The sequence below is a fragment of the Gigantopelta aegis genome, chromosome 8 (genome assembly GCF_016097555.1).
Source record: "Gigantopelta aegis isolate Gae_Host chromosome 8, Gae_host_genome, whole genome shotgun sequence".
Classification (NCBI taxonomy): Eukaryota; Metazoa; Mollusca; class Gastropoda; order Neomphalida; family Peltospiridae; genus Gigantopelta; species Gigantopelta aegis.
Window position 1 is genome coordinate 74,448,373 of NC_054706.1, and position 13,682 is coordinate 74,462,054.

The following is a 13,682-nucleotide window of genomic DNA, read 5'->3' on the forward strand; positions in this document are numbered from 1 at the left end:
TCCAGACTTTTTTTTTTTGCAATGTTAAAGATATTGAGATAAAATTGTGTATACAGCTTTATCATGTACAGTTACAGATCAAAATGAACTTGCATGGCGATTTACCCATTTTTCACAATGTTATGGCCGTTCAATTTAGGAGACGAGAAAAATAGTTGGGCCCATTAGGGGACATGCATTGATTTGGCAGTACTCTGAGCATGCTTGTTAAACAACATTTCATTCCTCTTTATTATGCCATTTTAAACCAAACAAATTATACAAGGGAATACGAAAGATTATTAATACTTTATTATGCTGTCACTGATTTACAATAAGCTTGTAGAAAAGTAGCAGATACATATGTATTTCAATATATTAAAAAACACATTTTTACAAATACACTAATAAAATATCAAGATAATTTTTTTTTTTTTTTTACAAGTAAACTAATTAAAAAATACAAGACACAAAAACATGTCAGTAATCTGTGACATTCCTCCCACCCAACCATACCAACTTGATGACAATCATGTGCTCCCCCCCCCCCCCCATAATTGTATTAATTTTTAAATCGAAAACACCAGCACACTACTCACATACACACACATTTCCACCGCTTAAGATTTTATTTTCTAACTCTCACACTGATTCATTTCCCTCTTGATTCAACAACTATTAAACCAGAGTCGGAGAGTAGCTCTGTGGTACTACACTTGCGTAAGACTGCAAGATAGATCACCATTTATATATTCAGGGTTTTTTCCAGTCCCTATCGATGCCCTATGACTGGTAGTCGTCGTACATCAAAGGTAATGGTATTTACTGTACTGTCTATTGGATACTGCATTTAAAGAAAGATCATTTGCTGCTTTTTCAGTAGGAGTAGCCCATGAGAACGAAAGAATGTTTTATTTAACGATGCACTCAACATATTTTATTTACGGTTATATGGCATCAGACATACAATTAAGGACCACACAGATATTGAGATAGGAAACCCGCTGTCGCCACTTCATGGACTACTCTTTTCGATTGGGGGGGGGGGGGGGGGGGGGATGGATCGCACACTCACAAACGCACATTAATCTCGGAACTTCATACTCCACCTTATCCATTCACTTATTTGAACTTGGGGGGGGGGGATGGATCGCACACTCACAAACCCATCTTAATCTCGAAGCTTCATACTCCACCTTATCCATTCACTCATTTGAACTTGGGGGGATGGATCGCATGCTCACAAACGCACATTAATCTCGGAACTTTATGACTTCAACAACTGTACATGTGGGGTTTGTTTTGCGTCAGTAGAGGATCTGTTCACTCTTGATGTTTGGGCAGAAGTTGTAGTTTCTCGACGAAGCGCTGATGGCCTTGTTGGACAGTACGAGCTCCAGCTCCTGCATGTCGGTGAGTCGCCGCACGTCCTTGTCCTTCCGCACGATCGTGTCAGGCAGTTTGCGCACCTTACACACAAGCTTCCCGTCCACACGCAGCTCCGAGCACAGCAGCTTGAAGAGTGCGTCAAACGTCAGCATGTCTCGGTTTAGTTCCACCTCGATGAAATCCTTCTCGTCAGAGTTCGCTATTCTTGCTTTGAAGACTACTTCTGTAGAAATAAAGAAACAAATTGATGTAAGTTATTTATCCTGTAGTCATATTAACTTTCCTAAAAAAACAGTGTAAACATAGATGCTTATCCACATACTCATATCATGTTTTGTGACTAAGACTTGGTGGCTTTTATAACAAACATTCTGAGAAAAGAAAAGTTTGTTTTGTTTTAACGACACCAGTGGAGCACATCATCAGCTGTTGGATTTCAAAAAACAATCTGAGAGTACTGCCAAAGTAATACATGTCCTCTACTGAGCTCGACAAATTTTCTTATCTCCGAAGTTCAAGAGCCATAACTCTTTGTAAAAAATAAATTTGATCAAAACATACAGTAACCATTGTCAGCTTGTTAATAAGCGAGTTAAAATATATATTGACTAAAGGTCACGCCACACGACACGAGTGCCTGTTCGAGAGCAGCCAAGTGTGACAAGCCCAACGCTACAATTGTATCAGTTGCTATGCAAGTCTCATATCACATGGTATTGCCAATGAATGTCGGGCACTCTGCTTGTTACTGGGCGAGTTGATAAATTAAATAAATGCACTAACCATTGTCTAGCACTCTGCTTGTTACTGGGTGAATTGATAAATTAAATAAATGCACTAACCATTGTCTGGCACTCTGCTTGTTACTGGGCGAGTTGATAAATTAAATAAATGCACTAACCATTGTCTGGCACTCTGCTTGTTACTGGGCGAGTTGATAAATTAAAGAAATGCACTAACCACTGTGTGGCATACAGCTTGTTACTGGACGAGTTGATAAATTAAATAAATGCACTAACCATTGTCTGGCACTCTGCTTTTTACTGGGTGAATTGATAAATTACAGAAATTCACTAACCATTGTCTGGCACACAGCTTGTTACTGGGCGAGTTGATAAATTAAATAAATGCACTAACCATTGTCTGGCACTCTGCTTTTTACTGGGTGAGTTGATAAATTAAAGAAATGCACTAACCATTGTCTGGCACTCTGCTTTTTACTGGGTGAGTTGATGAATTAAATAAATGCACTAACCATTGTCTGGCACTGCTATTTACTGGATGATTTGATAAATTAAAGAAATGCACTAACCACTGTGTGGCACACAGCTTGTTACTGGGTGAGTTGATAAATTAAATAAATGCACTAACCATTGTCTGGCACTCTGCTTTTTACTGGGCAAGTTGATAAATTAAAGAAATGCTCTAACCATTGTCTGGCACTCTGCTATTTACTGGGTGAGTTGATAAATTACAGAAATTCACTAACCATTGTCTGGCACTCTGCTTTTTACTGGGTGAGTTGATAAATTAAAGAAATGCACTAACCATTGTCTGGCACTCTGCTTGTTACTGGGTGAGTTGATAAATTAAATAAATGCACTAACCATTGTCTGGCACTCTGCTATTTACTGGATGATTTGATAAATTAAAGAAATGCACTAACCACTGTGTGGCACACAGCTTGTTGCTGGGTGAGTTGATAAATTAAATAAATGCACTAACCATTGTCTGGCACTCTGCTTGTTACTGGGCGAGTTGATAAATTAAATAAATGCACTAACCATTGTCTGGCACTCTGCTATTTACTGGGTGAGTTGATAAATTACAGAAATTCACTAACCATTGTCTGGCACTCTGCTATTTACTGGGCGAGTTGATAAATTAAAGAAATGCACTAACCACTGTGGCACACAGCTTGTTACTGGGCGAGTTGATAAATTAAATAAATGCACTAACCATTGTCTGGCACTCTGCTTTTTACTGGGTGAGTTGATAAATTAAATAAATGCACTAACCATTGTCTGGCACTCTGCTATTTACTGGATGATTTGATAAATTAAAGAAATGCACTAACCACTGTGTGGCACACAGCTTGTTGCTGGGTGAGTTGATAAATTAAATAAATGCACTAACCATTGTCTGGCACTCTGCTTGTTACTGGGCGAGTTGATAAATTAAATAAATGCACTAACCATTGTCTGGCACTCTGCTTTTTACTGGGTGAGTTGATAAATTAAATAAATGCACTAACCATTGTCTGGCACTCTGCTTGTTGCTGGATGAGTGAAACTGTGCGTCGGTTCTCTCTGTTGAAAAGCGACATCGTTCTTTCGGCTATGCGGAAACTCGGGGTGTGACAAGTAGCTGGCAGTTATTGGCAGGGAGCTGTGTTTTGTCTCCACCGTTTCTGGATCTGAAATGGAAATCAACAGACTACAGTCAGGGTTTTTTCTATTGCAGATAACATCTGCATTTAACTACCTTATTTCAACAGAGTACCATAAATTAAAAAAAAAAAAAGTACTAGCTGTGCATTTTTTTTTTTTTTTAAATCATCTTACTGACCCCTTTCCTTTCTCCTTGAATTCCATTTTATTTCTACCTAAACTGACAATTCCCATTTATCAACTTCTTTTGCTGTCCACCTCCACATACCAGTCAGTGTCTCCAATCAAAACATGTACTTTTCTCTTGTGACCACCTGTGCCACACATCAGCATACCAATAAACCATACTTACTACAAAAAGTAATTCATTGTCAAACTTTATATCCATTATCTAGGAATCAATGAAATGAGTTTTTAGATTTCACAATACTCAATATCAAGACAAAAAAATGGATCCTACAGTATTTGTTTGCAATGCAAGCTGTCATTAATTTGTGATACAAGTACTAGTGTGTGATGCAGACAAGAGGTACTAGTGTGTGATGCACACAGTGGTACTAGTTTGTGACAGACACAATGGAACTATTTTGTGATTTAGATAGAAGTTTGTTTTGTTTAACAACACCACTGGAGCACATCGATTAATTAATCATCGGCTATTGGATGTCAAACATTTGGTCATTCTGACGCGTAGTCATCAGAGGAAACACGCTACATGTTTTCTAAGCAGCAAGGAATGTTTAATATCCACTTTCCCACACACAGGAAAACACATACCATGTCCTTTGTCCAGTTGTGGTGCACTAGTTGAAATGAGAACAAATCCAATCAGCTGAATGGATCCACTGAGGTGGTTCGATCCTGCGATGTAAGCACCTCAAGTGATTTAGATAGTGGCAGTAGTTTGTGATATAGACAGTGGTACTAGTGTGTGATGAACAGTTGTACCAGTTTGTGATACAGACACAATGGAACTATTTTGTGATTTAGATAGAGGCAGTAGTTTGTGATATAGACAGTGGTACTAGTGTGTGATGAACAGTTGTACCAGTTTGTGATACAGACACAATGGAACTATTTTGTGATTTAGATAGTGGCCGTAGTTTGTGATATAGACAGTGGTACTAGTGTGTGATGAACAGTTGTACCAGTTTATGATACAGACACAATGGAACTATTTTGTGATTTAGATAGTGGCAGTAGTTTGTGATATAGACAGTGGTACTAGTGTGTGATGAACATTTGTACCAGTTTGTGATACAGACACAATGGAACTATTTTGTGATTTAGATAGTGGCAGTAGTTTGTGATATAGACAGTGGTACTAGTGTGTGATGAACAGTTGTACCAGTTTGTGATACAGACACAATGGAACTATTTTGTGATTTAGATAGTGGCAGTAGTTTGTGATATAGACAGTGGTACTAGTGTGTGATGAACAGTTGTACCAGTTTGTGATACAGACACAATGGAACTATTTTGTGATTTAGATAGTGGCAGACAGTGATACTAGTTTGTGATTCAGACAGACAATGAAACTAGTTTGTGATTCAGACAGTGGTGAGTACAGTAAGTGATGCAGACAGTGGTACTAATTTTTTATTCAGACAATGGTACTATTTTGCTATTCAGACAGTGGCAGTGGTTTGTGATAGGTGATAATGTAGTCCTTCACACAGGGAATACCGTTTCCTTACTATGGTATTTACTCAGTAATTTATTTCTAAACCGATCGTTTTCAATAATGGCACACAATTTAAAAAACATTTTTAATTTCCAAAACACTGTTACTTGTTTATGTCAAATCAAATTGAAATTATTTACGAAAAACAATGTTAATGGAGGCTGGGAAAGACTATAGTATGTAATACAGGCTGTGGTATTAGTGTATGATGCAGACAGCGATACTAGTTTGTCAGGCAAACAGTGATACACGTTTGTGACACTAGTCTGTGATGTATATCTTGTTAGTCATGAAAACAGTGTTAAATTACTTTAAATACCTATTCCTAAAATCTTCAGAATGTCTTTGTTACTAGTCAGCTGACTTGCTTGACAACCATCTTTGTTGAGAACAGTTTTGTCTGCCCCATGCTCAGTGAGATAAGACACAACAGCAGCATGGTTTCGTTTTGCTCCCCAGTGCAAAGCTGTCCTGCAATATCAAAAATAAATTTTTGTACCCATATTATATATTACCCATAGTACAATAAAATGGTTTTATCTATTAATTCTACATTCCGATTAGTTGTTTTCTTTAGAAACATCTAATAAAATTGTCTATGATGCAGACAGTGGTACTAGTCTGTGATGCAGTCAGTTGTACTAGTCTGTGATGCAGTCAGTTGTACCAGTCTGTGATGCATACAGTTGTACTAATCTGTGATGCAGTCAGTTGTACCAGTCTGTGATGCATACAGTTGTACTAATCTGTGATGCAGTCAGTTGTACCAGTCTGTGATGCATACAGTTGTACTAATCTGTGATGCAGTCAGTTGTACCAGTCTGTGATGCAGTCAGTTGTACTAATCTGTGATGCAGTCAGTTGTACTAGTATGTGATGCAGTCAGTTGTACTAATCTGTGATGCAGTCAGTTGTACTAGTATGTGATGCAGTCAGTTGTACTAATCTGTGATGCAGTCAGTTGTACCAGTCTGTGATGCATACAGTTGTACTAATCTGTGATGCAGTCAGTTGTACTAGTCTGTGATGCAGTCAGTTGTACTAATCTGTGATGCAGTCAGTTGTACTAGTATGTGATGCAGTCAGTTGTACTAATCTGTGATGCAGTCAGTTGTACTAGTATGTGATGCAGACAGTAGTACTAAAGTAGTCGGAAATAGAATTTAAAAAAAATGGTCAATTATTTCTTACATATTAAACAGACAAGTAAATATTTTGTAAATATCTATTTAATGATAGTCTACCTAATTTAGCATTTACTTGTTTTGGCTCTCATTGATGTCAGGGTTGAAAATTAGCAGTTGCCCAGTCGCCTGTGGCGACCTTTATTGACTAAGGGTGACTAAGAATTTTACAAAGGTAGTCCATTGGGCGACCATCGATTTTAGGGTCTGGCGAGTATAGTATCAGAAACACACTGATAATGAATCGAATCTGGCAGCAGGAGACATAGAACATGTTCTATATTTTGACAGCGCCAACATAATGAATAAAGATAAAATTCATATAAAACATTAATTTATTAAGTTTTAAACGCATACCATCTCAAATAACATTTTATTTGGGGTAAAAGTGCAGTGTAAATTAAAACAAAAATTTGTTACAAATTACCATCAAACTGTATAGATTAAAAAAAAATTCTCTCTGATACATTGTGTTACGGAAATTGATGAAACATCCAAGGTAATCTAAATGGCACAACTGTAATACATGATCAGGGACATATCGCTGCACAAAGCAGAGGCGAATGGGCATTTAGTAAAAGAGTGGATGATTCCATGGATCTCTATCTAGCGCCTCGTCTATATAACAGCCACTCCCGGGGAAATCATTTGCTGGGGATTTCACTCCTCTTGCATCGCCACAAAGTTTATTCCATCACTCCTGAATCGCCACAAAGATGACTGCCACTCACAGTCTAGTTTACTAAAGCACGCGCAGTTCTAACTTTAGTCATTTTGTACTGTATTATCTTTTACCCTATATTAAAAATGAGATTTAATATGTATAATTTAATGGTACTTTGTAAAGAAAAGTATTTATTAATACTGGAATTTTTTTCAGTTTGTTTTTTAATTTTTGTATATGAATTTTAACTTTATTCATTATAAAGTTAAATGCCAATCATCGGTTTTATTTAACGCAAACAGACTATATACGGTGAGCACATGGTTACTATTCAACAAAAAACCCACTCTAGTTTTGATTTTGCCGGTGCAGTTAAATTCCAATGTGATAATTGGAGGCTAGTTGAATTTGAGAAGGGCTACTGCGACTATGGTTTTTATGTTAATTTTCAACCCTGTGATGTACAAGGTGGTGTTTACTCTTGAAATTAAAAGAAGGATGTCAGTAAACAGGTGATTTGTGCACTTTATTGGAACAGACTTAACAAATTTGGGTCAACATGTGTCAATTTCATTGCTGTTACAATATGTGAGGGACTGCTGATGACAGTTTACCCCTATCCCTCTCCAAAACAAAATATTTGTACACATTTATAATTAACTTTTGAGGAAAACTGTCAAGAGCCATTCTGAGTTTGTGATCTATTATACCGGTATTAATTGTTCTATCTCAAAGTTACATAATGGCAGCTATTGCAAATCATGTCTTATTAAATTTTGCTTTAACATTTAAAGACAACACCTTTAACTATATGCCCATAAATGATTATAGGAAATAATTTTATCTGACACCTTTATTTTAATTTCAAGAGTAAACAACACCACAAAGAGAGCCCAAACAAGTAAATGCTAAATTAGGAAGAGTATCATTAAATAGGTATGGTATTTACTAAATATTTACTTGTCAGTTTAAATAATTGCCGAAAATCATTTTTATTCTATTTCCGACACTACTTTAGTTTATTATGCAATCAGTTATACTAATGTGTGATGCAGACAGTAGTACCCATCTGTGATGCAGACAGTTGCACTAATATGTGATGCAGCTAGTTGTACTAGTCTGTGATGCACAGTTGTACTAGTCTGTGATGCACAGTTGTACTAGTCTGTGATGCAGTCAGTTGTACTAATCTGTGATGCACAGTTGTACTAGTCTGTGTTGCACAGTTGTACTAGTATATGATGCAGACTGTAGTACTAATCTGTGATGCACAGGCGTACTAGTCTGTGATGCACAGTTGTACTAGTCTGTGATGCAGACAGTTGTACTAGTATGTAATGCAGACAGTTGCACTAGTCAGTGATGCAGACTAGTACTAATCTGTGATGCACAGTTGTACTAGTCTGTGATGCAGTTGCACTAGTCTGTGATGCAGTTGTACCAGTCTGTGATGCACAGTTGTACTAGTATGTGATGCAGACAGTTGTACTAGTATGTGATGCAAACAGTAGTACTAATCTGTGATGCACAGTTGTACTAGTTTGTGATGCAGACAGCTGTACTAGTCTGTGATGCAGCTGCACTAGTCTGTGATGCAGATAGTACTAATCTGAGATGCACAGTTGTACTAGTTTGTGATGCAGTTGCACTAGTCTGTTGTACTAGTATGTGATGCAGACAGGTGTACTACTATGTGATGCAGTTCTACTAGTATGTGATGTAGACTGGTACTAGTCTGTGATGCAGACAGTTGTACTTGTCTGTGATGCAGACAGTTGTACTAGTATGTGATGTAGAGTTGTATGTGATGCAGACAGTGGTACTAATATATGATGCAGTTGCACTAGTCTGTGATGCAGACAATTGTACTAGTTTGTGATGCAGACAGTTGTACTAATCTGTGATGCATACAGTTGCACTAGTATGCGATGCAGACAGTTGTACTAGTCAGCGATGCAGACAGTTGTATTAGTATGTGATGCAGACATTTTTGTACTAGTATGTGATGCAGACAGTTTTGTACTAGTTTGTGATGCAGACAGTTTTGTACTAGTTTGTGATGCAGACAGTTGTACTAGTATGTGATGTAGACAATTGTACTAATCTGTGATGCATACAGTTGCACTAGTATGCGATGCAGACAGTTGTACTAGTCAGCGATGCAGACAGTTGTATTAGTATGTGATGCAGACATTTTTGTACTAGTATGTGATGCAGACAGTTTTGTACTAGTTTGTGATGCAGACAGTTTTGTACTAGTTTGTGATGCAGACAGTTGTACTAGTATGTGATGTAGACAATTGTATGCAATGCAAACATTGGTACTATTATGTGATGCAGACAGTTGTACTAGTATGTCATGCATACCATTGTACTAGTATGTGATGCAGACAATTTTATACTAGTCTGTGACATTGTGATGCAGAGTTGGACTTGACTGTGGTGGTTTTGTGATGCAGACAGTTGCACGTTTTTGTGATGCAGACAGTGGTACTAGTCTGTGATGCAGACAGTGGTACTAGTCTGTGATGCAGACAGTGGTACAAGTCTGTGATGCAGATAGTGGTACTAGTCTATGATGTAGACAGTGGTACTAGTCTGTGATGCAGACAGTTGTACTAGTCTGTGATGCAGACAGTTGTACTAGTCTGTGATGCAGACAGGTGTACTAGTATGTGATGCAGACAGTTGTACTAGTCTGTGATGCAGTCAGTTGTACTAGTATGTGATGCAGACAGTTGTATCAGTCTGTGATGCAGACAGTTGTGCTAGTCTGTGATGCAGACAGTTGTATCAGTCTGTGATGTAGACAGTTGTACTATTCTGTGATGCAGACAGTAATACTAGTCTGTGATGTAGACAGTTGTACTAGTCTGTGATGCAGACAGATGTACTAGTCTGTGATGCAGACAGTGGTACTAGTCTGTGCTGTAGACAGTTGTACGAGTCTGTGATGCAGACAGTTGTACCAGTCTGTGATGTAGACAGTTGTACTAGTTTGTGGTGCAGACAGTGGTACTAGCCTGTGATGCAGACAGATATACTAGTCTGATGCAGACAGTGGTACTAGTATGTGATGCAGACAGTGACACTAGTCTGTGATGCAGACAGTGGTACTAGTTTGTGATGCAGACAGTTGTACTAGTCTGATGCAGACAGTGGTACTAGTCTGTGATGCAGACAGGGGTACTAGTCTGTGATGCAGACAGTGGCACTAGTCTGATGCAGACAGTGGTACTACTATGTGATGCAGTTGCACTAGTATGTGATGCAGAGTTGTACTAGTCTGATGCAGACAGTGGTACTAGTATGTGATGCAGACAGCTGTACTAGTCTGTGATGCAGACAGTGATACTAGTCTGTGATGTAGACAGTTGTACTAGTTTGTGATGCAGACAATTGTACTACTCTGTGATGCAGACAGTGGTACTAGTCTGTGATGCAGACAGTTGTACTAGTCTGTGATGCAGACAGTTGTACTAGTCTGTGATGTAGACAGTTGTACTAGTCTGTGATGCAGACAGTTGTACCAGTCTGTGATGTAGACAGTTGTACTAGTCTGTGATGCAGAGTGATACTAGTCTGTGATTTAGACAGTTGTACTAGTTTGTGATGCAGACAGTGGTATTAGTCTGTGATGCAGACAGTGGTACTAGTTTGTGATGCAGACAGTTGTACTAGTATGTGATGCAGACAGTGGTACTACTATGTGATGCAGTTGCACTAGTATGTGATGCAGACAGTGGTACTAGTTTGTGATGCAGACAGTGGTACTAGTCTGTGATGCACAGTTATACTAGTCTGTGATGCAGACGGTGGTACTAGTTTGTGATGGAGACAGTTGTACTAGTTTGTGATGCAGACAGTTGTACTAGTTTGTGATGCACATTGTGGTACTAATTAGTGGTGCAGCCCCTCCCCATGCAAGTTATTTTAGGCTAGGTTATGTGAATTGTTTACTATAAGAATCAGTGAAAAAATATACATTGTGGTAACTTTTAATTTCTGTTATTAAGCATTGTCTGTACTTAGTGTTATTTTATCAATGTCACGAAAAGTTATATTTCCACTGCACCTCCCACCAAACTGCTTATATTCTATTGCAAACCATATTGGTTTGGTTATGTTTTTTTGTGTTCTGTATGGCAGTTTATAAAGTAAAATAATATTTTAATAATACTTCTAACCATCCGTTTATTTTGTTTTGTGAATTGACATTAACATGCTTCACTTCAACCAAAGTTTTTAGAGATTCCGTGTCGCCGACACATGATGCCTCGCGTAGTTCTTCTTCTAAGTCTTGTATTGCGTCCATAATGATTGAAATTTAAAAGTAAAAAAATTGATTTAAAAAAAAACTGATGGAAAAAAATTGACAAAATTAATACTAAAACACGTCAGCAACTGAAACACATTTTTCACCACTAGACCACATGGGTTCTACTAATTACCGACAACAACCGACAATTACCGACAACAACCGATAAATACCGACAATAGCCTCAAAATTACCGTCAACAACAAAAAAGCACTTCCAAGCTAACCACCCGATCTAATTTAGCGACCAAATTTAATGAGTAGAATTTTTTTTATTAATTAGAGATGCGCATAAAAATTTTAAAGCCCTATTATTTAATTTTTGGATTTAAATTTCAAAATTGTCCGCTTAATTATTTTTTTCTGTCCCGGGACAAGCCCCTGGCTATCCAGAGACAAGCCCCGGGACGGACATGCTCGAAACTCTAGTGGTATATGAGCATGTAAAAATTATTCTTTAAAGATACTTTAAAAACAGCGTGTCTATTCTATTCTTAATTTTTTTGGTGTAGTCTGATTCATAAAACTATAAAAATAAAAAATAAAAAATTAATACTTATCTAACATTAGGGCAGACAGGCAGGCAAAATTATGTTGTAACCAGACTGAAAAAGTTCTTGGTTTTTGTCTCTCCATTGTGGAGTGACGACATTTAACGTTAAAAGTTTCGGATTTGGATCAGTTTCTCACAAATTATAAGTCCTAGGACTTGAAACTTGGTCTATAGTTGCACCTAGGGAAGTTTATTACAGTGCACCAAAAAGGTTTATTGTAGAAAAGAGACATCTAATTCTGCAGAATGTTTGTTTGGATATAGTTACAGATATACTGTTTTTAAAGTATCTTTAAAGAATAATTTTTACATGCTCATATACCACTAGAGTTTCGAGCATGTCCGTCCCGGGGCCTGTTTCTGGATAGCCAGGTGCTTGTCCCGGGTCAGAAAAATAAATTAAGCGGACAATTTTGAAATTTACATCCAAAAATTAAATAGTAGGCCTTTAAAATTTTGATGCGCATCTCTAATTAATATAATTAATAAAGAAACTTCTACTCATTAAATTTGGTCGCTAAATTAGATCGGGTGGTTAGCTTGGAAGTGCCTTTTTTTGTTGTTGACGGTAATTTTGAGGCTATTGTCGGTATTTATCGGTTGTTGTCGGTAATTGTCGGTAATTAGTAGGACCGGACCACATTGCTGTCCGTATATTTGGAGTAATCTAGTCTAACCGTAACATATGTGGAAACCGATTATTTGAAGCAAAACTTGGGTCTAAAAGCTATATTTGAAAATCACGGGAATTACCGAATGTTGCTTTAAAATGAGAGACCATAGTTTTTAAACACTACCGTGTATTTTTCACTGTTAAATTTATCTGTTTTTGATCATTTTATTGTCTAGATTATTCATTTCTAAACATTCAGAGTGGTTTGGGTCATTCTGGTGTTTCCGCGAAATTAATTTTGCATAATTATAAAAACGTACATGTATGTACAGTTCTATACATAATAAACTACACGACATCAAGTTATTAGTACGGGTGGCATTATGGCAACAAACTAAGACAGAATACCATGTTAACGTGCCTATAGCAAATTAAGGTTAAGACACGTCTCACCCGGGCACACTCTCTGACTGATAGTCTGTGACAAAAGGGGGTAAGTTGGAAAAGAGAAGAGTTTGGAATAACAATCAGCGAAAAAGTTTTTGTAATTAAAAAGTTAACAAACCTAAATTATTATTTTTAAAACAAATGGACAGCTCTGCCGAATTTTATATTTATAATATAATTTGGAGCATTTTAGGACAATCCAAAATAAATGAGAGAAAGAAGAGCGGATCAGATTATTTAACGAAAAAATATAGAAAAAATAATTTTGACCTAAAATATTGAACCACAGTCTAAACTTAGTAAAGGTTTCAAGTCCGATCCACATGTCCACGAGTGTGGCCTGTTTAATGCCGTTAAGAGACGAGATAGGTTGCCGCCATTATTCCGTCAAGAAAACCTATAGAGTGAAAGTTGACGTAGATCTATGAGGAAGGTGTTGAGCTATGTGAAAATACAAAAATT

The 13,682-nt window shown here is 37.4% G+C and overlaps 1 protein-coding gene across 1 annotated transcript; it reads right to left on the reverse strand.

The window, feature by feature from the left end:
- Positions 1-276: 276 nt before the first annotated feature.
- Positions 277-11,727, reverse strand: LOC121379008 (ankyrin repeat domain-containing protein 40-like). The gene is made up of 4 exons (XM_041507438.1): positions 11,478-11,727; positions 5,762-5,913; positions 3,623-3,784; positions 277-1,591 (listed from the first exon to the last, which is right to left on the reverse strand). The coding sequence occupies exons 1-4, from the start codon at positions 11,603-11,605 to the stop codon at positions 1,287-1,289; spliced, it is 747 nt and encodes a 248-aa protein (XP_041363372.1). The 5' UTR covers positions 11,606-11,727; the 3' UTR covers positions 277-1,286.
- Positions 11,728-13,682: the final 1,955 nt, after the last annotated feature.

Coding starts and splice junctions, on each gene's coding strand:
- LOC121379008 (XM_041507438.1), bottom strand. CDS start 11,605: ATGGACGCAATACAAGACTTAGAAGAAGAACTACGCGAGGCATCATGT. Junction 3,785..5,761: donor TCTGAAGATTTTAGGAATAG/GTATTTAAAGTA, acceptor TTTCCATTTCAG/ATCCAGAAACGGTGGAGACA. Junction 1,592..3,622: donor AAGCAGAGTGCCAGACAATG/GTTAGTGCATTT, acceptor TTATTTCTACAG/AAGTAGTCTTCAAAGCAAGA.